The sequence below is a fragment of the Scyliorhinus canicula genome, chromosome 2, assembly GCF_902713615.1.
Source record: "Scyliorhinus canicula chromosome 2, sScyCan1.1, whole genome shotgun sequence".
NCBI classification, from domain to species: Eukaryota; Metazoa; Chordata; class Chondrichthyes; order Carcharhiniformes; family Scyliorhinidae; genus Scyliorhinus; species Scyliorhinus canicula.
In genome coordinates, this window is record NC_052147.1 from 74514711 (window position 1) to 74533920 (window position 19210).

General features: G+C 45.3%; 1 protein-coding gene across 2 annotated transcripts in view; it reads right to left on the reverse strand.

The window, feature by feature from the left end:
• Positions 1–19210, reverse strand: part of slc25a21 (solute carrier family 25 member 21) — a 781061-nt gene that overhangs the window by 2649 nt on the left and 759202 nt on the right. For both annotated transcript variants that reach the window (XM_038780811.1, XM_038780819.1), the window contains one exon: positions 165–329. In XM_038780811.1, the coding sequence (XP_038636739.1) occupies positions 165–329 (165 nt within the window). The remainder of the gene's footprint in view (positions 1–164; positions 330–19210) is intronic.

A 19210-nucleotide genomic window follows, 5' to 3' on the forward strand; every position in this document is an offset into this window, starting at 1 on the left:
GATGTATTGCCTTAATTTGAATAAAAGATTTGCATGAGGAAGTGAGTTGTACTAGAGCGAAAGGAACATGAAAATCTATTGCTTGCATACACACAAACAATTCCTAGTTTCTGAATTATCTTTCACTATCTAATAATGGCTATTGATTTGTATCAAATAATTACCTCATTTACAGGAATAATGCTTTTCACATTGAAGTAAAATCCAAAGTAGATCATGTTAAATACACCATGTCGTCCTAATGTTGCTGTCAGTCCCTTGTTCAGGCCCCGCAGTCCAAAACCCTGAGATCGAATTATTCCACGTGCATAAGCAAATGTGGATGGTTGCTATATTGAAACAAATATATCAAGTTATTTTTAGGTAAAATTAAAAAAAAATTAAATATCTAATGTCTTCATATCTTTTTAATCCCTCTTAAAGAATTTACAAATACATGGCAAAACTGATGTAGATTGTAACTCAAATGCAAAGTACAAGCTTTTGAATCAGATACTGTCCTGCTATGTTGTTCATTGTGCCAAATCAGAGGTTATAGATAGGGCAAGGCCTGGAACCAGAGGGTGAGAGCTGGAGCATTCAAGGGGTTTTAAGTGGGAGGAAGTAAGCATAGCTGGGGGCTGGAGGAGCATAACATAACTACCGAACAATCAGTAGGACCAGCCCAAATGGTAGCAGAGGCCAAGCCAAATACCAATTGAACTGAATAGGAAAGGAAGCAAAAAGGCTATGGCACTATCATGGCAGTTCAAACAAATATGATTGTTTAATATGAACAATGCTAGTGGCTCATTGCAATCCTAATGGTAAGTGCAAAATTTCAAATCATTTTAACCATATAAACACCAAAACATAGGTCATGAAATTATACAGTGGAATATTAGTTTGAAATTCATCCATCAAAGAGTGGAGCAGTTCCTCTTTATTTGAGATACATCAATCAATGATTCCAATAAAGCAGCAGGAAGCAGAATTTCAGACGAGCATATTAAGCATTCATATGCTGGCATCCAATACATTAGTATCAGAGCTATACTCACTAGTTCCTGGAATTCCCATGGGGATTGTCCTGATCACCAGCTATAGCTAAAAGTAAACTGGCAGATTTACAACATTTCTACCAATGCCTATCTTCTATTTATACAGTAAAAGATCGGGAGAACTGTAAAAATTCTAGCCCTATCTTTTTAACCAAGGAAGAATTTTAAAGGCCGATTTCCCTGCTCCCCCATGCCGGAGTGGAAAGTTGAATCAATTTAGAAGTGTGTTTCATCGGCAATGACCTGAGCTCACCTGTATTTTTGGGTTTAGATGATTGTTCTACATGTGGCCTAAAACAATCGTACCCTGACAGGGCCTTACACTTAGAAATGGAGATGGAATTACATCTGCTCCAGCAAGCCTCAGAGGCATGCCGCAGCAGGAATAGCCACTGCCTTCGGTACCTTCTGGCAGTTATCCAAAAACAACAATCAGAAAGCTCCAGTCTGAAGGTACAATGACAAAGCTCTAAGAAAAATGTTTCTTATTATACTTATAAACCTCCCTTCCCTTTCTGACTACACCATCCAGTTTCTGAACTGAGAGTGAGCTAATTCCAAATATACCACTTAATGACTTTACTGTCTTTTATCCATTTCTGTGAACATTGGGGAAGGTGAGATGGAAAAAACATTGCCATTCAAACCTGCCCTGCTCTAGGGATACTCCTTGCCCGTGTTTGTTGTAGGCACAGCCACTCTGTTTCTCTTTGCTTTGGTGAAGCTCCAGAAATCCTAGCTCAATGAAAAAGGAGCACAGACCCAGGTTATGGGTCTATCCCTTAAAAAAATATTCGTTCATTGGATGCAGGCATCGCTGGCTAGATCGGCATTTATTACCGATCCCTAATTGCCCTTGAGAAGCTGCTAATGAGCCACCTTCTTGAACCACTGCAGGCCATGTAATGCAGGAACACCCATTGTTAGGAATGGAGTTCCAGGATTTTGAGCCAACGATAATGAAGAAAAAGTGATACAGTTCCAAGTCAGGATGGTTTGTGACTTGGAAGGGAAGTTGGTAGATGGTGCTGTTCCCACGTCTCTGCTGCCTTTGTTCTTTGAGGTGACTGAAGTCACGGGTTTGGAAGGTGCTGATAAAGGAGCTTTGCTGAGTTGCTACAGTGCATCATGTATATAGTAGATACCGCTGCCATTGTACTTCGGTGGTGAATGGAGTTAATGTTGAAAGTGGTGAATAAGGTGCGAATCAAGTGGGCTGCTTTGTCCTGGAGTTTTATAAGTGCTGTTGGAGCTGCATTCATCCAGGCAAGTGGAGAGTATTCTATCAGGCTCCTAACTTGTGCCTTTTAGATAGTTGTCAGGGTTCCCCCAGCCTCTGACCTGCTCTTGTAGTCAAAGTACTTATTGGCTAGTCCAATTTAGTTTTGTGTCAATGGTAACCCCCAGGATACTGAGAGTCGGAATTTTAGCAATGGAAATGTCACTGAATGTCTGAGACAGATGGTTAGATTTTCTCTTGTTGGAGATGGTCATTTCCTGGCATTTGTGTGGTGTGAATGTTACTTGTCATTTATCAGCCCAAGTCTGAGTATTGTACAGGACTTGCTACATTTAGACACGGATGGCCTCAGTAACTGAGGAGCTGCAAACGGTGCTGAATTGTGTAATCAGCAGTCAGCAGCGAATGTTACCAATTCTGACCTTATGGAGGGAAGGTCATTAATGAATAGCTGAAGATGGTTGGGCATAGGGCAATACCCTGAAGAACTTCTGCAGCAATGTCCCGGGGCTGAGATGCTTGACTTCCAACAACCACAACCATCTTCCTTTGTGTCAGGTATGAATCTAATTAGTGGAGAGTTCACCCCCTGATTCCTATTGGCTTCAATTTCACAAGGGCTCCTTGATGCCATGCTCAAGTCAATTATGGCCTTGATGTCAAAGGCAGTCACCTCTGTTGTCCATGTTTGGTCCTTGACTGAAATGAGGTTAAGGAGCTGAGTGGCACTGGCAGGACTTAAACTAAGTGTAATGAGCAGATTATTTCTATTAAAGTGTGGCTTGATAGCACTGTCGACAACACACTGCATTACTTTGCTGAAGAATAAGAGTGGGCTCATGCAGTAATTGGGTGGGTTGGATTTGTCGTGCTTTTTATGAACAGGACAAATCTGGGAAATTTTCCACATTGCAGGGTGGATGCCAGTGCTGTTGCTTCCTGTTTGCTAACCAGCTTTCTTTACAGCTCAAGACACTACCAGTAATCCCATGCACTTTAACTTTACATATTAATCTGCTATGTAATAATAATTATAATAATAATCATCTTTATTGTCAAAATTAGGCTTACATTAACACTGCAATAAAGTGACTGTGAAAAGCCCCTAGTCGCCACATTACAGCACCTGGTCAGGTACACAGAGGGAGAATTCAGAATGTCCAAATTACCCAACAGCATGTCTTTTGGGACTTGTGGGAGGAAACCAGAGCGCCCGGAGGAAACCCAGGCAAACACAGGGAGAACGTGCAGACTCTGCACAGACAGTGACCCAAGCTGGGAATCAAACCTGGGACCCTGGCGCTGCCTGCAACAGTGCTAACCACTGTGCTACCGTACAATGAAACCTTGTCGAAAGTCTTCTGAAAGTCTAAATAAACTACATCCACCGGTTCTGCCTGGTCAATTCTACTCGTTACATCTTCAAAGAATTCTAGAAGATTTGTCAAGCATGATTTTCCTTTCATAAATGCATGCTGACTTTGATTACACCATTGCTTTCCGAATGCTGTGCTATTAAATCATTGATAATGGACTCCAACAACTACCTACTATCAACGTTAGGCTCACTGGTCTATAGTTCCCTGTTTTCTCTCTACCTCCCTTTTTGAATAGAGGGGTTACATTTGACACCCTCCAATCTGTTGGAACCATTCCAGAGTCCAAAGAATTTTGGAAAATGACCACGAATAGATCTGCTATTTTGAGGAGCACTTCCGTCAGTTCTCTGGGATGTAGATTATCAGGCCCTGGAGATTTGTCCGTCTTCAATCCCATCAATTCCCCCCAAACTATTTCTTTACTAATACTAATTTCCGTCAGCTGCTCACTAAAACTTGCGCTTCTCAGAACTTCCGGTTCGTTATTCATGTCTTCCTTGTGAAGACAGAATCGAAGTACAAATTTAGCTCCTCAGCTATTTCTTTTCCCCCTGTTATGAATTCTTCCATTTCTGACTGTAAGGGGCCTACATTAGTTTTTATCAATCTTTTTCTCTTTACATACCAATAGAAACTTTTACAGTCAGTTTTTATGTTCCCCGCTAGTTTACTTCCAAATTGTTTTTCCCCCTTTTTAATCAATCCTTTGGTCTGCCTTTGCTGAATTTTAAACTGTTCCCAATCCTCAGGTCTATTGTTTTTTCTTGCTAATTTGTATGCCTCTTCTTTGAATCTAATACCATCTCTATTTTCCATTGTAAGCCATTGTGTGGCCACAGTTCCATTCCTACTCTTGCGCCAAATAGGAATAAACAACTTTTGGAGTTCACTTATTCGTTCCTTGAATACTTGCCATTGCCTATCCGCTGTCCTTCCTTTCAGTAATGTATATCAGTTCCGTCATAGCCAGCTCATGCCTCAAACCATCATAGTACCTTTATTGAGGTTCAGAACCCTGGTCTCAGAACCAACTACCTCATTATTCACCTTGATAAAGAGTTCCACCATAGTATGGTCACTTGTTCCCAAGGGCTCTCTGACAACTTGATTGCCAACTAATCTTTTCTCATTGCACAACATCCAGTCCAAGATGGCCTGTTCCCCTGTTGGTTCCTCAACATACAGTCCAGAAAACCATCCCGTATAAACTCCAGAAATTCTTCCTTTATTGTACTGACTAATTTGCGTCACCCAATCTATGTGCAGATTAAAGTCACTCATAATAACAGGCGTTCTTTTACCACATGCATCATAATGAATAAATCAAATTCGATGAAGACTGACGTCTGGGATGCTGGGGACTTCAAGATGAGGTAGAGATGGATGATTCACTTGGGACTTCCATCTGTAGATGGTTGCAAATGCTTCAGCCTTGCTACTTCACCTGCAAGTAGTCCTGTGTTGTAGCTTCACCAGGTTGACACCTCATTTCTAGGTATGTCTGGTGCTGCTCCAGGATGCCCTTCTATTCGCTTCATTGAACCAAGGTTCATCCCCCAGCTTGATGGTAATGGTAGAGTGGGGGATATGTTGGTTCATGATGTTACAGATTGTTGCTGAATACAATTCTGCAGTTGCTGATGGCCCACAGCGCCTCATGGATTCCAAGTTTTGAGTTGCCAGGTCAGTTTGAAATCTATTGCATCTAGTGTGGTGGTGGCATGACACAACACAGTGGAGGGTATCCTCAATGGGATTCATCTCATAAGGACTATGCGGTAGTCACTCTTACCAGTTCTATCAAGAAGAGATACATCTGCAACAAGTAGATGGGTTAGGACAAGATCAAGTAGACTGTTCCCTCAAGTTCTGGCTCTCTCTTAACATCTACCACAGACACAGTTTAGCAGCTATGTCCTTCAGGGCTTGGTTAGCTCAGTCGGCAGCAGTGCTACCAACCCATTCTTGATGGTGGACAGTGAAGCCCTCCACCCAGAGTATATTCTGTGCCGTTGCCACTATCAGTGCTTCTTCCTGGTTTAGGGGCTGGTTTAGCTCACTTGGCTAAATCGCTGGCTTTTAAAGCAGACCAAGCAGGTCAGCAGCACGGTTCGATTCCCGTACCAGCCTCCCCGGACAGGCGCCGGAATGTGGCGACTAGGGGCTTTTCACAGTAACTTAATTGAAGCCTACTCGTGACAATAAGCGATTTTCATTTAATTTCATTTCTTCCAATTGGTGTTCAATAAGGAGGAGTACTGATTCATCAGTTGGGGGAGGGGGAGTACTTGGTGGTATTTGCCTGATGCTATGTGACCTCAAGGGGTCTGGAGTCAATGTTGAGAACTTCCAGAGTAACTCCCTCATGTTTGTATGTCACCCTGGAACCACCTCTGGGGGTCTGTCCTGCAGATGGGACAGGACATAGCCTGGGATGGTGATTTCTGGGACATTGTAAGGTATGATTCCATGTCAGGATGTTGCTTGACTAGTCGGCAGGACAGCTCTCCAATTTTGGCCCAAGCCCCCAGATGTTAGTAAGAACAACTTTGCAAGGTCAACAGGACTGAGTTTGCCGTTGTCATTCCCAATGCCTTGATTGATACTGGGTGGTTCATCCGCTTTCATTTTTTTTTAGACTTTGCAATGGTTTGGTACAACTGAGTGGTTTACTATTCTTTTTCAGAGGTCAGTTAAGAGTCAATCATGTTGCTGTATTACATTTGGGTGCAAGAAACAAGCATTTATTTTAAGAACATTGGGATGAAAACTCAGCCTCTTAAATTTTGCAACTAAAAACATTAACAAGTTAGAAAAGCAAAAGTCCACTAGCAAAGTGGCAAGTTAGATCTAAAATGAGCTCAGAGGCAAGAAGCAAAGGGAAATGGTCGATAAGTGATTTTGTGATCAGAAAGTGGGTTTCTGCAGGGCTCCGTACTCGGTCTCTTGCTTTTTGTGATGTATATATCAATTATTCGTACTTGAATATAAGGAGGCATGATTAAGAAGTTAGCAGTTAATTCAATAAAAGTCTTTCTTGTCACAAGTAGGCTTACATTAACACTGCAATGACGTTACTGTGAAAAGCCCCAAGTCGCCACATTCTTTCGGGACTTGTGGAAGGAAACCGGAGCACCAGGAGAAAACCCATGCAGACACGGGGAGAACATGCAGACTCCACACAGACAGTGACCCAAGCCGGCAATGAATCTGGGACACTGGCGCTGTGAAGCCATAGTGCTAACCACTATTCACTTGTGGTTGTTAATGAAGAAGAAAGCTGTTGATTTTAAGAAGAAATCAATGAACTAGTCAAGTGGGCAGAACAGTGGCCACAGTGGCCATTAGAATTCAAACTGGCGGGGGGGGGGGGGGGGCCAGCAAGGTGGCACAGTGGTTAGCACTGCTGCCTCATGGCGCTGAGGACCCAGGTTTGATCCTGGCCCTGGGTCACTGTCCATGTGGACTTTGCACATTCTCCCTGTGTCAGCGTGATTCTCACCTTCACAACTCAAAAATATGTGCAGGGTAGGTGCGCTGGCAATGCTAAATTGCCCTTTGTTGGAAAAAAGAATGGGGTTCTCTAAATTTATTTTAAAAACGAATTTAAATTGTGGGTGGTGGTGGCTCCAGAACAGGTGAACAGGTGTTTGAGGACTTTTATAGGGGTTCATTTAAGTCAGAGCTGCCAGAAGATGAATTGGGGATGAGGGAGGTCTCGGATCGACTGGAGTGGCCGGAGATAGTAGAGGTGGAAAGGGCCGGGTTAGAGGAGCCATTCGGGGTGGAGGAAGTGAAGGTAGTGATAGGGAAGATGCAGTCAGGCAAAGTGCTGCGGCTGGATGGGTTCCCGGTGGAGTTTTATAAAGGTTTAAGGACAAGTTGCCGCCGCTGATGGTGGAAATATTTGAGAATATAATGGCCCCCATCTTGTTCGTCGTGGCGATTGAGCCCTTGGTGATTGCGCCCAGCGGTACGTGTTTATGGAGGGTGGGGGGGATTGGAGCATAGGGTGTCTCTGAATGCAATTGCTGTATATCGCGAACCTGGGCTCGTTGGTGAGGGAGATAATGGGATTCCTAGGGAAATCTGGGGCGTTTTGGGGGTATCAATTGAATTTAGGGAAGAGTGAGTGTTTTGCCATGTCTCCTGTGGGTGGAGGGGCGATAGTGGAGGTGTCTCCATTTAGGGTGGCGACAACTCACTTCAGGTGCATGGGAGTGCAGGTAGTGCAGGACTGGGTGCGAATCCGTAAGCTACATCTCACGAGCCTGGAAGGTGAAGGGAGATTTGGGAAAGTGGGATAGTCTCCGTTTGTCTGGCCAGGTGCAGGCAGTCAAAATTAATATTTTGCCATGGTTCAGATATTATTCCAATGTCTACCGGTCGATTTGCGAAAGGCATTTTTTTGAGGGGTGGAGAGGCTGGTCTCGTCATTTGTGTGGGCAGGAATAAGGAAGGCGGTGTTCCAAATATGGCGGCAGTCGGGGGTTTAGCTTTTCCGAATCTGTTATCCTCAGGGAGGTATTCTGGGAATCTGGTAGTGGTAACCGTGCTGGGGATCTGGGGGCAATTTCAACAGCAATTCAAGTTGAGGACGGGGTCGAGGGTGATGCCAATAAGAGGGAATCATGGGTTTGAGCCAGGGAGGATGGATGCGAGGTTCAAGGGTGGGGTGAAAGATGAAGAATCTGCTTTTGGAGGGGAGATTTGCAAGTCTGGAGGAGTTGGTGGTGAAGAAGGCTTTAGGCATATGCAGGTGTGGAATTAATCAAGGTAGACTTCTCCGGGTTTCCCGGTGGCGCTGCCCTCCACATTGCTGGAGAAGGTGCTGTCGGCGGGACGGGGGAGGGTGGTGGGGGGTTGCAGTTGGAGAGTGGGGTTGTCTCAGCGATTTATGTAGGATTATGGAGGAAGATAAGATATCTATGAAGGGGAATAAGGCCAAGTAGGAGGAAGAGTTGTGGATGGGCTGGAGGAAGGATGATGGTGCGAAGTGCTGCTGAGGATCAATGCCTCGACCTCGTGTACGAGGTTGGGTTTGTTTCAGCTAAAAGTGGTGTATAGGGCGCACTTAACGAAGGTGAGGATGAGAAAGGCTGTTTGAGGGGGTGGAGGATAATTGCGAGGAGTGTGGGAAGGGCCCAGCCATCCATGTCCATATGTTCTGGTCCTGCCTGAAGTTGGAGAGATATTGGGGGATGTTTTTTAGGACCATGTCCAAAGTTCTGCATATGGATTTGGAGCATAGTCCCCAGAGGCCACATTCAGGGTGTTGGACCTTCCAGACCTGCAGATGGGTGCGGGGGCAGACATCTTAGCCTTTGCCTTGTTGATCACTCATAGGTGAGTCCTGTTGGGGTGGATGTCAGCTTTTCCCCCTAGTGCCTTGGCATGGCTGGGGGACCTATTGGAGCTTTTGGCCTTGGAAAAGGTAACATTTGCCCTGAGAGTAGCAGATGAGAGGTTCCACCAGATGTAGCGATATGCCTATAAACAATAATGGCACTTTCCAAATTAAAAACTGAGATCATAGTTGCTGATACCTCGTAGGACCTGACAGTGAACAAGCTAGAAACGGACCACATCGTGCCAATTTTAGAGAAGCTTGCTCCAGAGGTATTTGGAGAATTGTTTCAGGCCTCTTAAATGATTCCGGCGGTCAACTTGATCCTTGAGGATACTGAGGATGAATGGGAAGACATTGATGATGAATACAATGATAGCTACTCTGATGTTAAAGAGATTGACAACTCCGAGAGTGAAACAGCGGAGAAGCTGATGACTATCTCGGTATGCAGCTCAATGGATCAATCAAGACCATGATGACCCAACGCCTGTATCGTCACGCCAGAGAGTATCAGTGCCATTATTTCCAGTGATGAGGAGCCAGTGAGCATTGCTCCAGCGAGCCAATAAGGGGAAGCGCCTGTTGTCATAGAATCATAGAATTTACAGTCCAGAAGGAGGCCACCAGCCCATCGAGTCTGCACCTTCGAAAGAGCAGTCCACCCAAACCACACATTCACCCTATCCCCGTAATACAGCAACCCCACCCCATCTTTTGGGACACTAAGGGCAATTTATCATGGTGAATCCATCTAACCCGCACATCTTTGGACTGTGGGAGGAAACCAGAGCACCCGAAGGAAACCCACGCAGACACGGGGAGAACGTGCGGACTCCGCACAGACAGTGACCCAAGCCGGGAATCGAACCTGGGAGCTGTGAAGTAACTGTGCTAACCACTGTGCTACCGTGCTGATACTATTACTATTTTTAACTTTAAACATTTGTGATGTGTTTATCTGTAGTATTCAGCAGGCGAATATTGAATATAAGATTTGGGATGTTATGCTGGAAGTGAAAAGAAATACACAAGATAAACCACAGATGGAGTACTGCATATCGTTTTTGCCACCACACTATAGAAAAGTTGTGATTGCATGATAGAGAGTACAGAGGACATTTATGAGGATGTTACCTGAACTGGAGAATTTTAGTTGTGAATAAAGATTAGATAGGCTCGGGTTTTCTTTGCAACAGAGGAGGTGAAGGGGTGGCCGAATTTAATAAAATTATGCAGGATTCAGATATGGAAGGCAGTGGCACAGTGGTATTTTTAAAAATATTTTTATTAAGGCATTGATATATATAAAACACAACCAAAACCAGAGTAAGAACAAACAGAAAACCTTGAAGATAAATGGCTTCCATCTCCGGGCAAACCCATCCACCACCCCTTTTAAGGCAAACTTAATTATTTCCAGCCTTAGGAACTCCGCAAGGTCGTTCAACCACACCCCGGCTTCGGTGGCTCCAAGTCCCTCCACTACAACAAAAATCCATCTCCGGGCTACCAGGGAGGGAATGGCCAAGTCGGCCTCTCTCGCCCCCCCCGGACTCCCGGGTCTTCTGACACATCAATTATCGACACTTCTGGACTCGGGGCCACCTTCACCGTCTCAGACATTACGTCTGCGAAGTTCAAAGATCTGCAGGTTAGGTGGATTGGCCATGCTAAAGTGCCCCTTAGTGTCCGAAAGATTACGGGGATAGAGTGGAGGCGTGGGCTTAAGTGGGGTGCTCTTTCCAAGGGCCGGTGTAGAATCGATGGGCTGAATGGCCTTCTGTATTGTAAATGATTCCATGAACCCCTGCCAGAACCCCTTCAGCTTCGGACACACCCAAAACATGTGGACATGGTACATGGGCTCCTTGCGGACCATGCCCACACCTTACTCCACCCTCTCAAAGAACCTGCTCATCCTAGCCACCGTCATATGTGCCCTAAGCACTACCTTGATTTGAATAAGGTTAAGCCTAGCACACGATGAAGATGCGTTCACCCTCCCCACAGCCTCCTCCCACAACCCAGCCTCCATTTCCCCTCCCAACTCCTGTTCCCGCTTCCATTTGACTTCTATCAGAGTTCCCTCCGAGTCCATTAACTCTTTGTAAATCTCGGATACCTTTCCCTCACCCAATTCTGCTTTCGACACCACCTTATCCTGTAGCCCCAGGGGCGGCAGATTGGAAAGGATAGCACTTGCTTCCCCACATAATTCCGCAACTGTAAGTACCAGAACCCATTCCTGCTGGGCAGCTCATACTCCTCCTCCAGTTCTTCTAAACTCAAAAAGCTGCACCCCCACAGACAGGTCCCCAAACCACTCAATCACTGCCCATCGCCACCCCCGAAACTCCGCATCCAATCCATCTGGTGCAAATCTATGATTCGGCACAGGGCAGCACGGTGGCGCAGTGGTAGCACTGCAGTCTCACGGCACCGAGGTCCCAGGTTTGATCCCGGCTCTGGGTCACTGTCCGTGTGGAGTTTGCACATTCTCCCCGTGTTTGCGTGGGTTTCGCCCCCACAACCCAAAGATGTGCAGGGTAGGTGGATTGGCCATGCTAAATTGCTCCTTAATTGGAAAAATTAATTGGGTACTCTAAATTTATAATAAAAGAAATCTATGATTCCGCAAATCAGTGCCCAGACCGAGGCACCTTTCAGCCTCAGATGCTGCCGCCACTGTCCCCATATCCGCAGGGCCGCCACCGCCACTGGTCTCGTGAAGTACTTGGCTGGTATGAACAGCAGAGGTGCCGTCAACAATTTTTACATTTTGTTTCCAGGAGCGGTTCTCCAGATCCTGAACCCTCTCCTTTAGCTGTTTCTGGGTCTCCTGCATCATCCAAATCTTGGCCGCCAATGAGGTAAGCTCCCCCACTGCCTCCTCCACTTTCTGGATCACCTGGCTCTGGGTCTCCAGCCTCTGTGCCACCCGATCAATCCCTACTTTTAGCAGGTCCACCACCGTGGCCAGGTCCTCCTGAGCTTCCCTCCTCTGCTGGCTAAACCTCTTATTCAAGAAGTCCACCGGCTGCTCTGTAGATCATTGTGCTGTTGGGGCCGACACTTTACCCTCCGCCATCTTCACCTGTGGTGCACGAATAATCTTTTGCTCCAACAGCTCCTTTCTTCTCGACCCACTTCTGGTTTGCAGATCCATCTATCGACACCACTAGTGGGTGCTCTGCCGGTGAAACGGAGAATCCTGACAGCGGAAAATCTCCCACCATAAGCAGTCAGCGCTTCCTGCATGTACACGTAACACCAAGCGCCCTGTATGTAGGTGAATTGGCCAAGCTAAATTGCCCCTTAATTGGAAAAAAAAATTGGGTACTCGAAATTTATTTTTAAAAAGCTTTAAAATGAGAATGAAATAAGGCTGTGTTCAATCTTCAACCCATAAGCAGTGAGCGCTTCCTGCATATACACTTAACGTCAAGTGCCTTGTATGCACATGCTTTTGGCTCCAAATCGCAGAGGAGAGCTTCTTCCATTTTTGAGCTGCTAGCAAGCAAGGCAAGAAGACTGTGAAGATGAATCATTTTGTTACAAGGAAGAGACGACTAGAGACACAAGTAGGCAGAGTACCTGCTGGCCAGGATCTCACATCTCAATCTGCTGGAGAGAGCTGCTCAGAGGAGTCCACGGCAGGACAGAGCAGTGCTAGTGTTAGCTCTTAGAAAAAAATGAAAATCGCTTATTGTCACGAGTAGGCTTCAATGAAGTTACTGTGAAAAGCCCCTAGTCGCCACAATCCGGCGCCTGTCCGGGGAGGCTGGTACGGGAATCGAAACGTGCTGCTGGCCTGCTTGGTCTGCTTTAAAAGCCAGCGATTTAGCCCAGTGAGCTAAACCAGCTAAACCTTTTAGTTGGTGGCAAGAGTTAGTGATTAGCAAAAACAGGTCAGGACAGTGGCGTAGTGGTATTGTCGCTGGACTAGTAATCCAGAGACCCAGGGCAATGATTTGGGGACCCAGGTTCGAATCCCACCAGAGCAGTTGATAGAATTTGATTTCAATAAAAAATCTGGAATTGAAAGTCTAATGATGACCATGAGACCAATGTCGATTGTCTAAAAAACCTAATGTCCTTTAGGGAAGGAAACCTGCTATCCTTACCTGGTCTGGCCGACATGTGACTCCAGACCCATGGCAATGTGGTTAACATGTCCTCAGGGAAGGGCAATAAATGCTGGCATAGCCACCGATGCCCACACCCCATGAACACATTTTTAAAAAAATAGAGTAGATAGGATGGCTCTATTTCCCTTGGTTGAGGGGGCTATAACCAGATTTAGGGTAAGATATAGCAGGTTTAGAGAGGGTTTCCCAAAGATTGGCAGAGATCTGAAACTCATTGCCAGAAAGGGTGTTGGAAGCAGACGCCCTCATAAAAAGTGTTTGGATATGGTACTTGGAAGTGATGTAACCTAGAAGGCTATGGACTAAGAGTTGGCAATCAGTAGACTGGATGGCAACTTGTTGTCTGGAAAGGACATGGGAGGCCGAATGACCGCCTTCCTTGCTGTAGATTTTCATTTGCTAATTCTATAAACTGTGGTTCTGTGGTTTGTAACTTTGTTGGGTCCCAGGGATTCTTATGAGTAACAGGCTGAGCAACAGAAATAACCACAGGATATGCAAATCCATTTCCACCATCATCCTGACCGCAGTACATATACATGAATATCACATTTGAAAATGTTTCTGTGGATTAGAGGTCTGAAGCATCAGTTGCAACGGTTTACCTCTTTGCAGCTCAATAATGGCCACTATCGTGGGGAATGGGACAGTTCAGCGCCGACGTTTCAGCGCCGCCGTTTCAGCACCGCCATTTCAGCGCCAGGACGTTTCAGCGCTCATTCATTCAGAAATCATTCTTGAGTATGGTCACAGGTATGACACAGGTATACCAGCTTTTACACTTAGTTATTTGGTCGTTTCATCGTTCTAACTGTCTTTAGATTTTGTTGGAGTTTTATTATGATTACTGTTTAGATAAAGTTAGAGTTTTGTTAACAAGTTTTTATACTTACTTAGTTATTTGGTAAATTTCTTTTAACAAGTTTTTATACTTACTTAGTTATTTGGTAAATTTCTTTTGGTAAATTTGATAAGTTCCATATCTTTAAACCCATGGCTGAATCAGTGAAAAGCAAGCGAGGCAGAGAGAAGTTCTGTCATGAAGGTTTTATATATCGTTTTGACAAAGAAAGCAAGAAACAAAAGCAAGTTAAGTTTTGGCGATGCCATGAGGATGGTAGGTGCAAGGCCCGCATTCACACGTTAGAAAGAGAGGTGATCGAAAAGATCAACGAACATACTCATCCCCCATCTGCAGTTGCTATCGAAGTGGAAAAGGTCATAACTGATGCGAGAGACCGGGCTGAAAAGACTTGTGAGCCTCCAAGTACGATTATCAACAAGTGCATTGAAAAAATGTCCGTGGCAGGTATGGCACAGTTACCAAACAGGCAGGCAATGCGAAAAATTATTCGTAGAAAACGAGACGAAGTTAATCAGGTCCCCGATAATCCAAGATCGATTCAAGAGCTTCAGTTACCTCATCAATACATGATCTATAAACCCACCCCAGAAACCGAGGAAAATTTCTGTTTAAAGGATAGTGGTACGAACAACGAACGGATTATTATATTTGGGAGAGAGAGTTGGTTAGAACACATGGCAACTTCCACGACTTGGTATGCTGACGGAACATTTGCGGTAGCACCACACCTATTTTATCAAGTTTATATCATCATGGTTAGGAAAAATAACGGAGTTCACCCTGTATTGTACGCGCTTTTACAAAACAAACAGTATGCGACCTATATGATGTTATTTGCGATGGTAAAAGAGATGATTACAAATGCAGGACCTGCCATTATCAATTGTGATTTTGAACGCGCTGCTTTTACTGCCATGAAAGACTCCTTCCCCAACATAGAAGTAAGAGGCTGCCTTTTTCATCTGTCTCAAAATATACTGAGGCAGATAACTGGTTTTGGTCTCATGCGTTTATATAAGAGCAATCCCGATTTTGCATTACATTCGAAAATGATAACTGCCCTATGTTTTGTATCGTGGGGGTATTTTGTAGCACAGGAGTCATGATACTAGACAAACAAACCAGAGATTCAGCCTAATGGTCCAAAAAAATATTCAAATTTGAGCACAGAATAATAATAATAATAACAATCTTTATTGTCACAAGTAGGCTTACATTGCAATGAAGTTACTGTGAAAACCCCCTAGTCGCCACATTCCAGCGCCTGTTCGGAAGGAGAATTCAGAATGTCCAAATTATCTAACAGCATGTCTTTCGGGACTAAAGGGAGGAAACTGGGACACCCAGAGGAAACCCATGCAGACACGGGGTTAACGTGCAGACTCCGCACAGATAATGGCCCAGCCGGGATTCGAACCTGGGACCCTGCTGCTGTGAAGCCACAGTGCTAACCACTGTGCTACTGTATATGGAGAATTACAAAATTCAGCTAATTAAATGAATCTGGAATAAAAGACGTGTATCACTAATGGTGTCCAATAAACTATTGGATTCTTGTAAAAATCCATCTGGTTCGTTAATGTCCCTCAGAGAAGGAAATCTCCTGTCCTGACTTGTTTTTGCCAATCACTAACTCTTGCCACCAACTGTAATAGCACCAAGAATAGTTGTACATGATTACTCAGTCCAAATGGATGTGGAACTGTTCCTGATGCCTTTCCGTTCAGGGGCAGCAGGAGCATTGTTGAAGTTTGAACAAGTTGCTATATACGCAGACTGGGTGACTATTTTGAGAAACACCTTTGGTCAGTTCGCAAGCATGACCCTGACCTTCCTGTTGCTTGACATTTCAAGTCACCATCTTGTTCTGTCCTTGGCCTGCTGCAATATTGCCCTGAAGCCCAATTCAAACTGGAAGAACAACATCTCATCTTCTGATTATAATTATACTTCATACATCTGATTATACTTTACAGCCTTCTGAGCTGAACATTGGCGTGAGATTCAGAGTGATCTACCCAGCGAAGCTGAAAGTGACTCACAATTCAAAGGACTTTTATTTTGCGATGTTGGAGGAGGCGGAGGCGATGGTGGAGGAGGTGGAGGCATTCTTTAAGGCTGAAGGACTGGGACTGAGATGAGAGTTGGGTTGGATTTGGTTTGTGGGGATGAGGATTTTCTTATTGAGGGTTTCCTATTTGGACTGGGATTTTGTTTCTGTCTCTTAAATGGGGGGTTCGTTTATGTGTTCTGGGTTTGGCTTTCTTTTTTCCTTCTGATGTGGTTCTGTATTATTTCTTGGTTTAAAGGAGGTGGGTTTTGGGCACATGAAGCCAGGTTACTGAGGAGGGGGAGGGCAGAGGGAAAGCTCTGGCAGGGGTAACTGCGCCAGACAACGCAGGCTGGCTAGTGAATGGGAGTGTGGTGGTGGGAGGGGCCACAATCGTTGGAGCCTGGTCGCGCAGGTTTCAATGGACCTGGCAGGTGTGAGCGGATCCTTACTGGCTGAGGTGTTTGCAAGTGGAAGTGGATGGGTGGATTCTGGGAGAGGGGATTGACAGTAATAAAAGGCTGGGGTGGGCCTGGCCAGATGGGCAGGGCCTGGGGTAATGGTGGTGACGGGCACAAGGGGCGGTTGTGGGCGGGAACCCCTGGTTACAATGGTGACAAGCGAGAGTCTTTGCGCACTTTGAGGATGAAGGATCACGTGAGGCTGAGGAAGGGGTGGGTGAGTCAGGTATTTCATTCAGAGTTTGATAGTAGGGCTCGGGGGGTGGTGATCTTGGTGGGCAGGAGGGTGAGGTTTCAAAATGAGATGGTGGTGGTGGATCAGGGGTGGCACAGTGGCTAGCCCTGCTGCCTCACAGCTGCAGAGCCACAGGTTCAATTCCGGCCTTGGGTGATTGTGTGGAGTTTTCAATTTCTCCCCGTGTCTGCGTGGGTTTCCTCCGGGTGCTCTGGTGTCCTCCCACAGTTCAAAGATGTGCAGGTTAGGTGGATTGGCCATGCTAAATTGCCCCTTAGTGTCCAAAAGATTAGGTGGGGTTACGGGGATAGGGTGGAGGTGTGGGTTTATGTAGGGAGATCTTTCCAAGGGCTGCTGCAGACTTGATGGGCCGAATGGCCTCGTTCTGTACTGTAAATTCTATGATGTAATAGTGACGAGTGAGTTGGAGAGGCAGTTGGTGGCATTAGAAGCATATATGGCCCTAATTGGAACAATGCGGGGTTTGTGAAGAGAGCGTTGGATGCCATCTAAGATCTGGATACACATGAGTTGATTGTAAGGGGGTTTGGAACATAGTGCTGGAGCCGAGGGTGGACAGGTCCCCGCCGTGCTCGCTGACCCAGTCCGGGGGGGAGGGGGGGGGGGGGGGGCGAAGGCATTGTCAGGACTTATGAAGGAAATGGGGGGTCGAACCAATGGACATTTCTACACCGAAGGGATCGGAAGTATTCTCCCCAGTGCACAAGGTGTTTTCAAGGATTGACCTTTTTGTGGTGGGAGTGCTCGGCAATTGTGATCTCGGATCACGTCCCGCATTGGATGGATGTGGATGTGGCAGCCCTTCTTTGGCTTTGACAAAGAGTCATCCAGACTCAAAATGTTAGCTCCCTTTTCTCTCCACCAATGCTGTCAGACCTGCAGAGATTGCCAGTATTTTCTGTTTTTGTTAAAGGATAGAGCAGTGTACTTTATAATTGGAAAGAGGTTAGGTGTAGTGGATTTTCCAACAATACTTGGGGGTTCAGGTGCATGGGTCCTTAAAATGCCAGGAACAACTGCAGAAAATAATCAAGAAAGCTAATGGAATTCTAGCCTTTATAGATAGAGGATCGGAATATAAAGACACAGGGGTTATGCTGCAGCTATACCAAACACTGGTTAGACTGGAGTAGTATGAGCAGTTTGGGGCACCACACCTTAGGAAGGATATTTAGGGAGTGGATTTGGATTTGAGTTTATTGCCACGTGTACCGAGGTACAGTGAAAAGTACTGTCTGCGTACAGTTCAGACAGATCATTCTTTACATGAAAAATACAGGATATAAATTAGGTACACAATGTAACTACATAGGCACAGACATCGGATGAAGTATATGGAGTGTAGTACTACTCAGTAGAAAAGATGCGTGGAGAGATCAGTTCAGTCCATAAGAGAGTCTTTCAGGAGTCTGGTAACAGCAGGGAAGAAGCTATTTTTGAATGGAGTGCAACATAGGTTTACAAAAATGATACTTGGATTACAGGGGTTGAGTTACAAGGGGAGATTACTCAAATTAGACCTGTTTTCGCTAGAATTTAGAAGGATAAGGAGTGATCTGATTGAAGTGTTCAAGATATTAACAGGAAAGACAGGGTAGATAAAGATAAACTATTTCCACTGGTTGGAGATTCTAAGACTAGAGGACATAGTCTAAAAATTATGGTTAGACCATTCAGAAGAGATGTTAGGAAGAACTTCTCACTCACAGGGCGGTAGAGGTTTGGAACTCTCTCCTACAAACAGCAGTTGAGGTAACAGAACAAGAATGGGAAGGGATGCCATTGCAAGTGAAACTCAATTAGATAGCTAAGAATGGAGCCAAACTAGGCAGTTCCAACCATTAGCATGATGGAGGAGATATTCCACAGGAGGATGATGTGGTCAACCATATCGTGATCTGCAGAAAAGCTGAGATGGATGAGTAGGGATAGTTTATCATGGTCACAATCCAAACAAATCCCATTTGTGACTTTAACAAGGTTTGCTTCAGCAGTGTTGCCAGGCCAGAAACCTGATTTGAGGAATTCAAATATGGAATTGTGAGCAAAATGGGCATGGATTTGGAACGTGACGGTATGTTCAAGGACCTCAGAGAGGAAAGGGAGGTTAGAAATGCAATGGTTATTCACAGGGGTGAGGAGTAGGTTTTTCAGGAGATGGGTAACGACAGAGGATCAGAGGGAGGGACAGTACCTGAGGAAGGGGAATTTCCAACAATAGCAGCTAACATGGAGCTCGGTGAGGGACGTTGATGGAACAGTTTGGTTGGAATAGGATTAAGGGAGCAGAAGTTGGATCTTATGAACAAGATAAGGTTGGAGAGAGCATTGCAGGAGATAGGATGACAACTGGAAAGTTCAGGGCTGGGGCAGTGGGGAATTGTGGGGCAATTTTTTTCCTGAAAGGCTAATATTATCTAG